Source organism: Clavelina lepadiformis, chromosome 5, assembly GCF_947623445.1.
Source record: "Clavelina lepadiformis chromosome 5, kaClaLepa1.1, whole genome shotgun sequence".
NCBI classification, from domain to species: domain Eukaryota; kingdom Metazoa; phylum Chordata; class Ascidiacea; order Aplousobranchia; family Clavelinidae; genus Clavelina; species Clavelina lepadiformis.
Genome location: NC_135244.1, coordinates 20,497,279 through 20,514,438, shown reverse-complemented (window position 1 = coordinate 20,514,438; position 17,160 = coordinate 20,497,279). Strand labels below are relative to the sequence as shown.

Sequence of the window (17,160 nt, the reverse complement as noted above, 5' to 3'; positions counted from 1 at the left end):
GTAGTGCATGAAAAAGTTTTCCGTTTTATGTTCAATCGATCAATCATCTTAATTTTCGTCAAAAGCGTTAGAATGGAATGAAAAATATAAAACGAACAAGCTAACCTTTTTGCAATATGAAAATCTTGCATTAGTTCAAGTCATTTCCTACAGACATTAATACTCAAAAATTGTAAAAGATAAGAATGTAAGAGATTTGACCACAAAACTAAGGCAAGTAAACCATGGTTGCGTATTTTTAAGTATTATTTCCGAAAAATTTAACAAAAAATTTTAAATACCTAAACATTTTCAAATAGGCTATGTAAAAGTGCGCAAATTTCAGAATATATGCATTTAACGCGTTTAAACTTTACTTGATCGATTTTGTAGATGAATCTCAAGTTAGACGCCACATAGTAGGAAACCAGGTCAGATGTTAAGAAAGTGGTCGAGTTGGAATCTTCGAAGAAATTGGAGGCATTAAATTGGTAAAAATGCTCGCTCAGAAGCTGGTAAAGGATTAAGGTAAAAGCTAAGCGTCAGTTCCATAAAATTTGTTCACAACAGTGTAAGTTGGCAGGAATAAAAGCTATACTCCTGTAAGACCCGAACCGTACTATGGATATGCACCTGCTATACTTTACCGTCTGCTGGCTTTTGTAGGCTATAGCGTATGGCACTATGCTCTTTAGAAATCTAATGACAAAATGAACTTTGCTGCTTTAGGTTAAGAGAATTGTTTAATATCTTGTAAAACAAAAGTTTAAAAGTATTTAATTTTATGCTTTCAATGTTCCATTTCTTCTAATACAGCCACTATTCTTTTACAGCATTATGGCTCTTAAAAATGTTAAAAGAAGCATTGATAGAATTTTTGATAAAAATTTGCAGGATTTGGTTCGAGGAATTCGTAACCACAAAGAAAATGAAGTGAGTGATAATGTTTGTCATTCTCATTATTGTGTTAAAGCCTGAAACTTACAGATCCTACAAAGACTACTTACAGATCCGTGTTGGAAAGTTTATTTTCAGTGTGCCAAATAAATTTTCCAATAAATATACTGATGAAAATGTACTACATCAACAGAATACTTATAATAGTAAATATACAAAAAAACGGCATAAATGATGCCGAAAATTGGTACATAAGCCAACTTTCAGCATCATACAGAGTCCTATGTAGTTACAGAATTAAATTCTAACCAAGAACTTGGTTTAGTTTGTTGTATTTTTTTATAATGTTTTAAAATCGTTTTTGTTAGGTGAATTATATTTCCCAATGCATTGATGAGATAAAGGTGGAATTGAAGCAGGAAAATGTTGCTGTGAAAGCCAATGCTGTCAATAAACTTATATATGTGAGCACACTGTTTTATTTCAATTGTTCTTCACAATGTTTTTCATGTTATTTTTCATCATTCTTCAGTGATGTCAGTGTTTTGCTTAAGAATGTTAGTTGTAGTTTCTATGTAACAATTCAATGTTTATGTCACTTAAAAGCTCAGTTTTTAACTTGGCAAATATATGCTATCTCTTAGCTGTCAATCATGATACCTTACTTAGTTTTTAGCGGTGAATTGAAACTTGCCAAATATTTGAGTAAAAAGTAATGTTATACTTTTTTGATCTGTTTTTAAAACCCTTTTCTGGAAACTTGTACTCCATGGTAGACTTATTATATATATATACAGAGAAATACTAAAAAAATTTAAAGTGCATGCATCTGAAAAATACACATAAGGTTAATTTATGGATGCGATAAGAATTCATTGCTGAACTTAACTGATGTAAACACTTTTTCCATCTGAGGATAAAAATTTCTATATTATTCCACGCCTAGAGATTTTAAACTAACATAATGCTGTTGTTTCTTCCAGTTACAAATGCTAGGGTATGACATCAGCTGGGCTGCCTTTAATATCATTGAGGTTATGAGTTCACCAAAATTTACTTTCAAGGTTTGTAAAATGTTTCAAATTTAACCATAAAAATATTACCTTAGTAACATTATATACTAGCAAAGACACCCTTGAGTTTATTGGCAACAGTTACTGTCGCCATATTTTGTAACTAGTTGTTTAAAGTAGTCCACATATAAAATTTTGCTTTTTGCAACAGAGGATCGGCTACCTTGCCGCATCGCAGTGTTTCCATTCCGACACTGATGTTCTCATGTTGACAACCAATATGATCAGGAAAGATCTTGGGTCTCAGAATAATTTCGATGCTGGAATTGCTATTAATGGTCTTTCTTGTTTCATGACAACTGATCTTGCAAGGGATTTAGCCAATGATATTCTTGCTTTGGTGAATACTTGTTTATACAAAAACTTTTTTGTCTTGTATTTGTTACAGAGAGTACTTTAACTGTTATATAGCATTCCAGGACAATCCAACCAACATATGTTGGTTTAATAGTCCGTGGATTGAATTGTTTTGAATTTAACTGTGTTGGTTGAGTTGCCCTTGGTTTAATTATTCTAGGTTGAATTGACTGACCACTGTTTTATAGTGATACTTGATTGCATGTCGTGATTGGATATGTTGCTATTGCCGATGACTAAAATTTTCTTATATGAGTTTTTTATAAAACAAACATAATTACGAATTTTTAAGTTTGTTGCACTCCATGATTCATTTGTATATTGTTGAGTGCCTGATGCTGCGTTGCATAATGATGCTTCATCTGATACAACATTCTCGCTTGCATACATAAAAATAATCTTATAACTTCCTGCTTAAAACAGCATGCCTATTATGTTTTAGTTTCAAGCATATGTGTTAGCTCGCATGGATCTCAATTTTAATTAAAGGCAAAACTTATTTACTGTCATCAACCCAAGCATTAATACATCACTATGCATTTAGATATTGCATGTTCATTTTGTAATAAATGTTGCATGTGATGAGATTTCCTTTTCATTGGTGAAGTTATTCTATGACTTACGTATATTTGCCTGAGCAGATGTCGTCGATTCGTCCATATACAAGAAAGAGGGCTGTCTTGATTTCGTACAAGATCTTCCTTTGTTACCCAGAAGCTCTCCGACCTGCTTTTCCGAGGTTAAAAGAAAAACTTGAAGATCCTGATTCTGGTAGGTTTTATTAATGTCTAAAACTTTTATGCAGATTTGCCAGAAATGAATTTGGGTAATTTGAAACAAATGAACAATTAGCTTCTTTGACGCTCTTTTTAATACGAATAAAATCTGTTTTTTTGACATGAAATGTGGTCTTTATTGTGTCAGTATATTTATGTGAAGATGGGCAACAACACTAGGTTAAATATATTTTACTCAGGTGTCCAGTCTGCGGCCGTTAATGTCATTTGCGAACTTGCTCGTAAAAACCCAAAGAATTATCTCTCACTTGCCCCTATCTTCTTTAAATTGATGACATCATCAACAAATAACTGGGTGCTTATAAAGATAATTAAATTGGTAAGTTATATAATAAAAGGTTTTTACTAAAATAGAAATTTCTGATCAGGAACTATACACATTGCTTAGAAATAACAAATTTGTCAATATATGTTTGTAGCATTAAAATAAAAGAAATTTTTGTTTTAAGTTCGGCGCACTCACTCCATTGGAACCCAGGCTCGGAAAGAAGTTGATTGAACCATTGACCAATTTGATTCACAAGTGGGTTTAATTTACAATGTGTTGTGTTAATGATCTTGTATGTGTAGAGTCAATTTTACTTTGAAGTTGGTATTGTTTATTAATTTTGTATAGTATATGAAGTAGGTTATTGTCACTATTAAAGCGTCAGTTGTAAATAAAAATTGTTGTTTTTTTTCAGCACTTCAGCCATGTCCTTGTTGTACGAATGCATAAACACTGTGATTCAGGGTGAGGAAAGTTATTTTGTTGACTGACTTTTGCTAAAATTTTATTTGCATGTGCTGTTGTGCTCTTTACTGTGTTTGGGTAGATATTACGGCATTACAATTGTAAATTTGATTCCTATTTATAGTATACTGTGTGCAAAGCTTAAATACTACTCTACATACATAAATTACACCATCAATACAATACAATGATATACAACTAATTGTATAATATATAATACAAATGCAAACAGAACAACATTTGTAAACAGTAAATTGTACTTAATTTGCATTATCTCGATGTTAAATTTAGTTTCTCCTGCTGTATTATTATATGTATTCTGCTGTATTATTGTATTGTTGTAATTTAATTCGATCTTCTCCATGCATGCTTACTGAAGTATTAATTTCATTCACTGCAGGAATGCAGAGCCACGGCTCCTCCATACAGGTAAGAGCTCATTGTTTTGTCTTAAGGTTTCTTTTTTCTTTAGTAAAATTCGTGTGTATTTGCCCGTTTTAAGTCATTTTATTTGTGTATGAGATTTATTTATATGCAACTTATTTCTAGCAATGAATTTGCTGAAACAAGATTTTACTGGTTTAAGTTATAGTGCAATGTTTCCTGTTGCACACAAGTGTACAAAATGCCACTTATGCCGCGAAATTATGTTTTAAAATGTTTCCTTATTGCAGGGAAGTCAGAACCTAATGAAGGTTTGCCGAACGCATGGCTTCAAATTATCACTTCCAATAGCTAATACATTTTTTCTCATATCAAATTACAATGTGTAATTAATCAAAACGAAATTTATACTGCAATTGTAAGACATCTTAGCAGATCGGTAGCAGATTTGTAGCGCTAAAGCATGCAAGCACCTAAATATCTTTCAGACTACTGGTGTTTTGAATCCTATCAATGCGCTGTAATAGTATCCTCACTATCCTGTGATTGTGATCTTGGAAGTCATTGAATAATTCCTGCTGACCGATACTGTAATATTTTCTTTTTAAAGACAAGACTTTTGACATCTGAATATTTTCCAGTAGTTTTAATCACAATGGAAATGTCATTTTCATGACATATATCATGATAACATTCCCTTAATATGCTGGAATTGCAATAATATCCCGGCAACAACTCCTTTCCTCAAAGTACTAATTCTCACAACAAGCTTATGCATGTGGTGGAATACTTCAATTAATTTATTTCTAATCTAATTTCTACCTCAATGCCTTCAGATATGCGTATGAAATGCGGAAAGGGTTGTATAAAGATTCCCTATGATCATATTGCATTTACTTCTTTAATGTTAATGGAGTGGTTTGTTTTACAGTTGTGTGTGCAGAAGCTTCGAATTCTCATAGAAGACTCCGATCAGAATTGTAAGATTTTAGGTTATTTTTACATAGAGTAAGGCATTGCTATTTGCAAAACTGAGTCAAAGTAGCTGATTTTAAATAGGAAATTTGTCTCAAAGCAACTACATATTGGCCGTAATAATTGTTTTCAAATTATTATTGAAATGTGGTGTGGAAATGGTCAGATTGACTTCATAGCACTTCACGCATTTCAATTATGTCGTTGCTATGACTAGTGCGCTTTTCTCTTCCAGTTGTGTGTGCTTTATGATTAGTTTTCTTATTTAGTTCTGTGACTTACTGCAAAGAAACTCTTTTGCACAATCTTTGTTATGGTTGCTACCACTATTCAAAGTTCTTTTGGAACTTTTAATTATGACGTATTATGTCCTGAAATATTTCCCCTATTTCGCACTTTTAGATCTGAAAATGTTGATGATTTTATTTTCCAGTAAAATATCTTGGATTGCTGGCTATGTCTCGGATTCTTAAAACTCATCCCAAGGCCGTCCAATCTCATAAAGATCTTATACTGCAATGTCTTGACGACAAGGATGAATCAATACGTCTCCGTGCTTTAGATTTATTATTTGGCATGGTGAGATATTGGCATTTATGCATATTGAAAATGTGTGAATTCATATTAAAATTTTATTAATAGCATATTTAAAAATCACAGAGTTATTAGCTCTCTGTGGTATTCACAATAGCTTTTGCTGTGCAGGTTTCAAAGAAAAATTTAATGGAGATAATCAAAAAACTCATGATTCACGTCGAGAAAACCGAGGGAACACAATACAGGGATGAGCTCCTGTCGAAAATTATTGAAATCTGCAGCCAGAACAATTATCAGTACATCACAAACTTTGAATGGTAAGTTCAATAAATTGTTTATGAGCTACACCAGTTGTGTTATTATACTGTTGGTGGCGGCGTAAGTTTGCAAACGGTCCCCCTTGAAATTTCTTTATTGTGCTGGCTTTATCCTCCTTTCTATGGTTAGGTATATTACTGTGCTGGTTGAACTGACGAGAATGGACGGGGCCAGTCGTCATGGTTCGTTGATTTCTTCACAGTTACTGGATGTCGCGATTCGCGTTAAAACGATTCGAGAATTTGCGGCAAATCAAATGGTAAGATATCGACACCATCTTCTTTTGTTGAAGCAAATACCATTCTGCATTTTTGATCATTTTCAGTTTATTTTGAAAAGGCGCATCGAGTGTTGCAAGTTAACGTAAAGCTGAGGCTTATGCATATGTACATATTATTTTAGGCGGCAATGCTTGAAAACGCCCATGCAATCAGTGGCCAGCTGCGCAGGAACGGAATGCAAGAAGTTTTATTTGCTGCTGCTTATATCTGTGGAGAGTTTGCCGAGTACGATTTTATTAACTTGTAAACTTCAGATAAAAATCCGGAGTAATTCCGAGCTTAACATTAGATGTCACATCGTATTAAATTTCCTTCAAAATGTAAGCAGTTTAAAACATGAAGAGCGCAATCAGTTTAGCATTTCATTCATAACATAACGTAACTCTCTTCACTTATACTTCACTTGTATACTAAGGTGTCTCATCTTAATAAAGATTAATAGAAAAACCGGATTCGTTGATCCACGCCATGCTCCGTCCTCGAGTAATGACTCTACCAGCCAACATCCAATGCGTCTACCTACAGAACATCATGAAGGTCTTCGCGATCGCGCTCATCCAAGCTGAGGAGGAAGAGGACAATGAACGTGCGCTCAATCTCACTCGAGTCTTGTTGGAAAAACTTTCTCTTTTTCTGCAAAGCTCGTACATAGAAGTGCAGGAAAGGGTAAGACATGATCTATATGCACACACAGTGGAACACGTCAACCTTTATCGCAAAAATTGCCCTTGCTTGTGGCTGTGTTTTGTACAACAATCAATCTAATATGAACTTTATCATAAAATCGTTTGTATGTTTTTTCCATAAAAAACAAGAATGTACTTTCTAATATCTGCTTTTTTATTAATGCATTGACGTCTTACTTTTTTCTCTTCTGCATATCAGGCTTCCAGTACCTTGTCGATCTTAAAGTACATTGAGAAGTTACAAGTCAAGGAGAGCTTAGTAGCTGAAGAATTCTCGATTTTATTCAAAGGAGAACTGAACCCCGTCGCACCCAAGGCTCAGAGAAAAGTTCCAGTTCCTGAAGGGTAAGAATTCTGCTTTCAACGATCGTTATGTCTGTTTGTTTTTCAAGGTTGTCTGTATTTTTCGATTTTAAACGAGTTAAACTGTTGTGTTTATTTACTAATTGTTTGTTTTGTAATATAATTAAAGTATGATTTATATTTTTATTTAACTATATATAACTTATAGGTATATGTTTGTTTATTATTTTACTATTGTGTTTGTTTTTTGAAGTTATCTGTATCTTTGTGCTAGATATCATAGATAGATATTTTTGTTAGAATACTGTTAATAATATTTGATAAAAAGGAAGCAAAATGACAGGTTTACGATTGTCCCCCAATTCTTATCCATTTTCTGTATTTTTTTGCTCCAGGCTTGATTTGGATGCATGGATCAACGATCCCCCCTCCTCATCTGAAGATGAGCAGCCAGAGGAAGAATTTCCAAAGAAGATTTATGACGAGCTTTATTCTCCAACCAGAGAGAAGCGCAAGGAAATGAGCCCAGAGGAGATTAAAAAGGTTTTTATTGACTTCAGTTATATTAATACGTCCCATATCGAAAACGTTAATATGTTTGTGGGTGAATACAAATTTAAGTGAAAATGTTGTAAAAAAGAGATGCAAAATTGATTATGATGTCATTAAAACTTGCCATCTTACAGAGAAAAGAAGAGCGGTTACAGGAACAAGCAAGTAATCCGCATTATTTAATGAACAAGGTTAGTAGATTTCTGATAGTTAATAAGCTCACCCACTACATATGTGAAATGGTTATGAAAATATTTGTCTTTTGGTTCGTATTAGAAACAAGAAAAGAAAACCGAGGTAAAACGCATGAAATAAAATGCTTGAAATTTGAAAAAACTATGTTTACTTTGACCAACTAATTCTGCCAATTGCGATTAAGCATCCAATTTCAAACGTTTCTTACCATTTGATTAACAAAATATGGATGCAAAATTGCTAAAATGAAAGTTTTCTTTCGATTGTGATTGCTTGAATGTGAATATTGACATATTTTTCCTTTATCTGCATGTTACACAAGCAAAATGCGATTTTAGTTTACTGTTAAGTCTAAACAACGGTGTTCATTGAACACTTGCATGTAATTTTTATTTAAATTTATTTAATCTTTTATCAGGTAATGTTGTTGTTTTTAAAAAATGCAGAGTCTGTATAGTGTAAACATTGTAAGCATTAACCAAAGAAAACTATCACAATTTGTGAAACAGTCTAAGCCGATTACTAACACAAAATGGTTAAAAGAAAATTATTATAATTACCTTCCCATAATGGGCAATCATCGATCGGTTAGTGATTTAAATACTGACTGGATCTAAATATTCAGGCAGCTGATGGTTACCAGAAGCTGGATGCCGAAGTAGACCCAGGCTTGGCTGGTGAGCTCAACATTTCTGTCCCTCTTCATGTGCCCGGCCTCCCGAGCAGTGAGCGATACTTGAGGATGGTTAGTTTGACGTAATTTAATCGATCTACATCTCATAAATGTTCAAGGAATGCTAATTACAGCTGTTCGAGGCTGAGCTGGTCAATAATGTTGGGAAGGTTTTTGGTGCGCTTGGTTAAGTTTTAACTGCAGATGAGTTGTTATACAATTTATGTTTTCATGTCGTGACTGTTTAAATCAGGGGTTCTTAAAGTATGGGTCGCGACCCAAACATGGGTCGCGGAGGGTCAGAAAATGGGTCGCGACATAGTGACATAGGTGGGTCGCGACATAGGTTAATATAATATAATATAGGTCTATAGGACATTAAAATGGGTCGCGACATAGGTTTGGGTCGTGAGGTGATCATGAAACTCAGATTTGGGTCGCGCTCAAAAAAGTTTAAGAACCGCTGGTTTAAATAATCACAATTAGTTGCTAACACAAAATTTTTAGTGACGAATATGTTGAAAATATTTCTCCTCTGTAATTGGCCTCAAATAGGGTTAAGCTGCGGGTTTTAGTGCACTTACCACAGCTTTTACTGCATGGCAGGAGCAGGATCGGCAACGTCGAGCACAAGCAGAGAAGACGGTAAAGAAGCGGCATAAGAAGAGAGGAAAGAAAAAGTTCGTGCACGTGAGCGAGGATGAAGAGGAAGATATTGCTCCCACTCACGCCGTCGATATCGTCCAGGAGGAAATGCCGGAGGTCGGCTCCTGATATAATAATATGTCTATATGATGTAATAATGCTAATCCCTAAAACTTTCGCAATTTAATTCCCCTACAAGTTTTGTTTTTTATGATATGTTTATATATTGTTGACATACCCACTTCATTAATTTGTAAAATGGTTGATTTTTTGTGCGTACTGGTTACGTTCATCTCCAGACTATGTATAGATGTAGACATTTTTCGATAGTTGTTTAGCTTTTGTTTTCTAGGGAGCTGCAAAAACTGATTCTGAAAATGAAACAACCAAAGATGACCCATACAGGGCACTTGACATGGACTTGGATTCGTAAGTTTTTTTTTCCAATAAAAACTTTGGAAAATTATATCCAGTGGGCTCATTATTATTTAACTGAAATTCTTGCTTTTCGAGACAAATTATCTAGAAACAAGTTTCCTCCTATCTATTTTAATTTAATGTATCCCATTTTGTTATTCTGAAATCGTCACACATTTGCATTGCCAGGGGATGAAAAATCTAATTTATGCGATCTAATTGCATATTGGTTACTTCCAACTTCCACACAGAGTTAGATTATTTTAAGTAACAACTTTGTGAATGTTGTCACCTTTCATGCTTAATATCGGTGCAGTGGACTGACACAATTTACACAAATATATATATATCTACTTTTTATCAGTTATCATACATATCAGTCTACATCTCATAACCCTTGCACGTATCTAACCTATTCAGGCCACTGACGCCGTCAGAAACGCTCCCCAGGCCCCGACATCACGAAGTGAGAAGCAAACCCGACGAAGAAAAAGTTGTCAAAGAGAAGAAACAAAAAAAGAAGCACAAGAAGAAGGAGGTCAAGAAACACAAGGTCGGTGTTACTTCTCCACTTTTCTTTTCTTAACCTATTTCATTGGAGGGTGAAATGTGATGCGTGTCATTGTGTGTGTAGCTTTACTTTGTGACACAAAGATTGCTTAAACTGATTAAAATTATTCATTCATGTTTTGATGTTGCTTCTTTAATTTTAACTTGTTTTTCTACTTTTATTTTACTTGCACTACAGAAAAAGTCACGCAAGGCACCAACTGAGAGCTTATTGGTTGAAGAGCCGGCCAATGAACAAGTTTCTGAAGTTACCCAAAATACCCCAGATACTATTGAAAAGAAGGAAAACAAAGCAGAGGTAGATAAAAGTTAAATTCATACAATTAATAAATGACAACCACAGCTATGTTTTCAGCCCAATTTCGATTTTATGATGAAATTTTTTCAATTGAAAGAATTTCGAAATGTTGCATTGAAATATCAGCTGAAAGCTGTAGTAGTAGAAAATGTGTTACGGTAACATCTTTAGTAGCATCTTTTTGAGAGTTACATCACCGGCAATATCCTCTTTTAAGGCTAAAGATGATTTAAGTTTCTGGCTTTCAAACTCCGATGCTGTTTCTGCACCAGAAGCTGCGAAAAAAGTTGAGGGCCCTGAAAAGGTTGTGCAGGTCAACGGGTAAGTTGCTGGGATAGACACCAAATAACAAACTGCAAATGGTTGTTGCAAATGCAAACTGCAAACTGCAACTAACAAACTGCAAATGGTTTTAAATCAGTAAATAAGTTTCTTCTTAATTCGTTTTTCATAGCGTTTTAAGTACTTTTTGCGCTGTCCAGTTACGATAGCATGTGGCAATAGAATAGATATCATTCGTTTAAGCCATGGCTTACTATAATTGCAATAGTTTGTTAATCATACTAAGTCATGGTTTAAGCCAGTGGTTCCCAAACTTTTTCAGCTTGTGGCACACTAGAAAAATTATAAAACGCTCGCGGCACACTTACAAGAGAAGAAAAGTTGCTTTAAAAAAATTTATTTTCATGTGTTAATGCGATGGATGTGCTTATTGGATGGACATGTGCTTATTTATCACCTATTGAAGCAGTTAGAGCGCTTTTAAGTCGCATATGCTTGTCTGCATGCCTTTTTTTAAATATTTATACAATTCTTTTCCAAAATTCCAAAAAGATTCGCGGCACACCTGACAATCTGTGGCGGCACATAGTTTGGGAATCACTGGTTTAAGTAGTTCACCTTCAAGTTTGTTTATTACTTGCATCTTATTTCCTATATTCTTGTATCTCAACTTTCTTCTTTTATCTTGACGTCATTGAAGAATTGAAGAAGATGAAGATGACCACGAGGTGGCGCCAGCCAAAGAGAAGAAGAAGCACAAAAAGAAAAAAGACAAAAAAGAGACAAAGAAACATAAAAAGAAGCATCACAATGTTAACGATACAGTGGAGATGGAAGCTGTAAGATCTTACTGTTACAGAAGTATTTTCTAATTTGTTTCACTTCATGAAATTTGTAACTTAGGTTTGTTTGATAGCTTGTTTATTATCATAAAAGCATTTAAAATTATCAAATAAGTCAATTCCATAACATATTGAAGTGATGTCATAATTAAATGTAAACGCATGATTGGTTTTACTATAACTATAAATTTATTTAATTATTTTATTCAATCATATTTTATGCAATTTTTAGTCAAGCAACCTGCAGCTCAGCAGTTATAAGTTACTCGGCGAGAACAAGGAAATAAAATTGGAGTTTGAGACGAGATCTTCAAGCAGAGAGGAAAAGAAAATCGTCGTTTCTTGTCTCTTTGAAAATTTGACGGAGAATCATATTAAAAATATTGAGTTTAATATTCTGGACACACTCAACACAAGGTAGCAAGTAACACGTATAACAGTATACAGTAAAGCATGAAATATTTCGTAACCTTACATATACAAATTAGACAAGCAAGGGTTAGTATTAACGGTACTATAAATTGTAATATCATTGCCATGAGTATGCAGAAGAAAACAACTAACATATAATATACGAGTAGGCTATTTGCTACTAGTGGCTGGGTCCCAGCTTTTCTGTTACTTTTCAGATTAGTTATTAACTCTTCAGTTATACTTGACGTGTTACGTCTATTCAATTACTTGTTTCTGTGAATCACATTTAGTATCAAATCGTTCTTTATGCAAATACTTTTAATAGATTGGTGCGGACAGGTGGAGAGAATTCCCATGACGCTGTTCCGATACCCTTTTCACTCCCTGCACTCTCAAGAAACGAGTGTCAGTTGCAGTTGACCGCCTCAAGCGTTACCATGCCACAACGCATGCGCGGTACAGTGACGTATATGGTACAAGATCAGGAACATACTAAACAAGAAAAGTTAGATTTTAAACTTCATCTGCCATGTTCGGCCTACCTTGTTACCACTCCGTTTTCCAGGCAAGTTTTGGTACAAGTTTGAGTATGATGATGATTTAACGTTGTACATTATGCGTGCTTCACGTTCAAGGTTACATTTATGCTGCTTAATTTATTTAAATAATAAAGCAGTTCTCGTTAATTAATTCATCCTTTTCATTATTGAAGCGTGTTTCTATTTTCGTTCAGCAATCACTTCACTAAACTTCTCACGTCCGGGGATGTCCCGGATAAAGCTTCGGTCAAAGTCGACTCAAAGGGAATTCCCCTCGATCATGTTTTACAAAAGTTGTGTTTCTTTTTGAAATTGTCGGGTGAGAAATAATCAGGAAAAGTTGACGATTTTGTTACATTCTTTCCATAGTCAACATGAGGTTGTGTCTAGTCCATTGTGACATAATTTTCTTTTGTTACGCAGTGGTTGAGCAAGTCGGCGACAGCGCGTCATTGTATTCGTCATCAATACAACATCATCACATTTGTTTATTGGTAAAAGCTGCGGTAAGCTTATTTGAAATGTCGAGCAAGACATTTTTTTAGAACTTTTGCAGTGTTATATAAATAACGACTTTTTTATACTTGCCTGATAAAACTTTCCATCTGAGAAAAAATTACCCTTAATTAAAGGCCTTGATCGGCGGGTGAGGCATATGTCATGCTAACGGAGAAATCATTTAAATCCACTTTTCTCTAGCAGTAGTTTTTTATCCATTGATGAACAAGATGTCTATTAATTACACTGGCCAACAAAAAAAACATTTTTTTTGAGTGCCAAAGATATTTTGATGGTTTCTGGGTAATTTTGGGCTGCTGAGTCCGAAAATAACATTCGTTTCTTTGAATTGGCTCTAGTTTTTGAGATATCGATGTTTTTTATTTTTGACCAGAGAAAAATCGTTAACTTTAGTATCTGCCAATTGTGAACACAAGCATCAGTAAAATGCATATTGGAAATGTCTCTTAGGCAGTATGCATTACTTATTTTGGACCAGATACTCCACTATGTCTATTTGTTATTGTAGCATCCCATTACTTCAGAAACAAGGCATTGAAAACACTCCATTTTCGGCATCATTCTGATAAGCTACAGTTTCTTTGTATTGTTCACCACATGTACAGTGTAGAGTACTCCCTTCAGTTATCACATCATATCAATATCTCATTTTATAGCTATATTGTTGTAGACTAAAGATGTTGTAATCAGAATTTAATAGTTCTGTAGCCAGAGAAAGGAATACCACGAGTCAAGTTCAAGCTATTGCTCACATAAGTAAGTTTGGAAAACGTGGAGGTTTTTTGTAATTCAAGTGAGACTTGAGTTCATTAGTGGAAGTTTGACAATATGCTTAGGCCTTGTCACTGGGAGGATGCATTTTCCTGTGACTGAATTGACAACCTGTCACATTTTCGTTCAGTATATATATGCTCTGCAAGTGAGAGCAGTGGAAGTGTGTTAGAAAGCAGTCCATTCATTCCAGAGCCATTCAAGCAGGAGGAGCTGAGCGATCTTATCAGGGATCTCAACTTATCCAAAGAAGCAGCAGAAATTTTGGCATCCTGACTCAAAGACAAAAACTGCCTTGGAACCGGAGCTTCAATAACATTCTACCGTACAAGAGAGAAAGAATTACTTCCGTATTTTAGCCAACAAGATGACCTTGTTTACTGCAAAGACATCGAAGGGCTTCTGCTGAAAATGGGAGTGCCACAATATAGACCTCAAGAGTGGCGCTTATTCATAGACAGTTCGAAAAGGAGTTTGAAATGTGTATTGCTACATAATCGTAACAGATATGCATCTCTCCCAATTGGCCACTCAACAAAACTAAAAGAAGAGTACAACAACATTAAAACGGTATTACAGAAACTGGATTATGACTCTCACCAATGGTTAATCTGTGTAGACTTGAAGATGGTAAATTTTTTGCTTGGCCAGCAAAGCGGATATACAAAATACCCATGTTTTATCTGCTTGTGGGATAGCCGAGCGCGCACTGATCACTGGGTGAAGAAAGGGTGGCCACTTAGAGATTCCATGAGAGTAGGTGAAGGTAACATCATAAATGAAGCTTTAGTTGCTAGAGAGAAGATCATCATTCCACCGCTGCACATAAAACTTGGTTTGATGAAGCAATTTGTGAAAGCCTTGCCTGCAACTGGGGATTGCTTCAACTATATTTGCAGAACATTTCCTGCTTTGACCATCGAAAAGCTTAAAGCAGGCATTTTTGATGGCCCTCAGATCCGCAAACTCATAAAGGATGTGTGTTTTGTGCAGTCCATGACAGACACAGAGTCTGCTGCTTGGCAATCGTTTGTTTTAGTCACGCAGAACTTTCTTGGTAACCGAAAAGCTGAAAATTACCAAGAATTGGTGGAAGATATGCTTTCCAAGTTGAAAGATTTGGGTGTGAAGATGAGTATCAAGGTTCACTATCTCTTCAGCCACTTAGATCGTTTTCCTGCAAACCTTGGTGATCTAAGTGAAGAGCAGGGAGAAAGGTTCCACCAGGACATTAAGGTCATGGAAGAGAGGTATCAGGGCAGGTGGGATGCCCATATGATGGCCGACTACTGTTGGAGTCTCCAACGTGACTGCTTGGCTGCATCACATTCCAGAAAGTCGTACAAAAGAAAATTTACAAGCATCGACTAATTTTTTTGTATTACAGTACCGATATATGATTGATTAGCGTGCTTTGACAGCTTACTAAATGTACTTTGAGCGTTACTAAAAGTAGTGTTTGTGCTTTGACGTCGCCTGTTTTTGCGTTACAAAAATCTGTTGTTTACTGCTAACATCGCCTAAGTTTTATAATTTTTGCTTGATTTTCACATGAAACATGATTCGCGTAAAGAAGGCTCTCTGTGTTAACGATTGCGTCTTTAACAATATCGCATCAGAAATAGATGAATACTGTATGGACATGATTGAAAAGACAGATGTAGACTCATCGAAGTTGTAGTATAAAAAGAATTTTACCTATGTCAAAATTTGCGTATTTTTAGCACTTTTTGAAACAAAAACATGGAATATCTCAAAAACTAGAGCCAATTCGGAAAAACTAATGCCATTTTTGGATTCAGCGACATAAAAATACCCTAAAACCGTTGAAACTTTCTTGGCACCAAAATGTGTGTTGACCAGTGTTATTATCCATTCACAACAGCCATGTCATGTAACCAATCGCTCTTAACTTTTCGCTCATACAATTTGCTGATGAAATGGATACTTATTCTAGTGTAGGTTTGTTTCCAGTTGCCACCATTGTGATTTAACAACGCATTATTCCCACCCAGGCGAATGGTTTTATATCAGTGGACGGAAAGAGCAACAACGCATCGCTGCTCTCAAACATAATGGACCAAGCCAAAGAAATAGTGCAAGGTTGAAGTTTTTGCTCCACACCAAACACCTACGTCACCAACAAACTATCACGAGAACGAACGGGTGTTAAAATGGTTCGATCAGGGCCAGATTTATTGTTTATTGTTGCAGCTGGCAAGACCACACGCTGGACATATGTTTAAACAATTGTGTATAACAAATGGGATTTTCCACTGCAACATCATGTAAGAAGTTCATTAGGAACCGTTAAAATGCTGTTGTAATAATATCAACACTCCTATCCTGTCAGGAGCGAAACCTTACACTCCTGTATATCAGGAGCGAAACCTGCTTGGTGCCAATTGATAACTGCCGTTTACAGTTACTGTTATTGATATTAACTCGATGAAAACATTTGTTTTTGTCTTGATGACGTCTTTGCGACAAATTCATCGTAAAATGGGTTAAAATCCTATTAAAGTTTATTCATATTAGACTGTTAGAGTTAGGAAGGTTCTCATAGAGACGCTTGGTGCCCATCACGTACAGATTTTGCTGCTTACTAATTTACAAGCTTTGTACGCTGCTTCCGTCTATTTATTATCACTAGCATCTCGCTTCGTAGCAATTTCGCGTCGTGTGCGTTGTAATTTCGCACCATCACTGTCGTTGTTGGATCGATGTTTTACCCATTTCAGCAAATCTTCTGCTTGAAATGGTTTCGCTTCGAATATTTCGAAAGCTACAATATATTGGTGTGGTTCTTATAACTTATTTCTGCGTAAAATCGTTAAGCTTTGAAAAAACTTAACAACACAAAGCACCGCTAAACGTTTTAATCGTCGTTATTTCATTCCTGTGTGGTGGGAGGTTTCATTGTTTTGTCACAAGTACACTCTCTATTACGTCACATTAGTTCTATTTCTGCTTTTGTAGCGCAACAAGCTAAACGTAGTGAACTTGTTTTGAGTATACATATTGAAGTTAATGTGCATCTATACATTGTTTGGTGTATGTGTGCAATGCAATAAAAAGTATTATGACGTGAAAAAGTATTTTGTCGTGACGTAGTGAGGGATA

General features: G+C 35.2%; 1 protein-coding gene across 6 annotated transcripts; it reads left to right on the top strand.

Moving 5' to 3' along the window:
* Nucleotides 1–816: 816 nt before the first annotated feature.
* On the top strand, nt 817–17,132 carry LOC143458878 (AP-3 complex subunit delta-1-like). 6 transcript variants are annotated; one of them, XM_076955770.1, is made up of 32 exons: nt 817–912; nt 1,245–1,340; nt 1,860–1,940; nt 2,101–2,289; nt 2,948–3,077; nt 3,283–3,422; nt 3,553–3,626; nt 3,787–3,836; nt 4,237–4,265; nt 4,511–4,531; nt 5,152–5,200; nt 5,629–5,774; nt 5,901–6,049; nt 6,180–6,309; nt 6,453–6,556; nt 6,766–6,997; nt 7,217–7,362; nt 7,716–7,863; nt 8,007–8,063; nt 8,149–8,169; nt 8,693–8,812; nt 9,347–9,502; nt 9,738–9,814; nt 10,223–10,355; nt 10,551–10,670; nt 10,888–10,991; nt 11,653–11,791; nt 12,027–12,211; nt 12,534–12,773; nt 12,942–13,066; nt 13,171–13,253; nt 16,053–17,132. In XM_076955770.1, exons 1-32 carry the CDS (start codon nt 817–819, stop codon nt 16,143–16,145), a joined length of 3,663 nt encoding a protein of 1,220 aa, XP_076811885.1. In that variant the 3' UTR covers nt 16,146–17,132. The 6 variants fall into 6 exon arrangements, with proteins under 6 accessions (XP_076811885.1, XP_076811884.1, XP_076811886.1 ...); XM_076955769.1 differs by having other exon boundaries at nt 12,921–13,066; XM_076955771.1 differs by lacking the exon at nt 4,511–4,531 and having other exon boundaries at nt 12,921–13,066.
* The last annotated feature ends 28 nt before the right edge of the window (nt 17,133–17,160 follow it).

Bases quoted from the DNA above. Each gene is read 5' to 3' on its own strand.
- LOC143458878 (XM_076955769.1), top strand. From the start codon at position 817: ATGGCTCTTAAAAATGTTAAAAGAAGCATTGATAGAATTTTTGATAAA. The intron at 1,341-1,859 runs GTGAGCACACTG...TGTTTCTTCCAG, and splicing joins CTGTCAATAAACTTATATAT to TTACAAATGCTAGGGTATGA. The intron at 9,503-9,737 runs GTCGGCTCCTGA...TTTGTTTTCTAG, and splicing joins TCCAGGAGGAAATGCCGGAG to GGAGCTGCAAAAACTGATTC.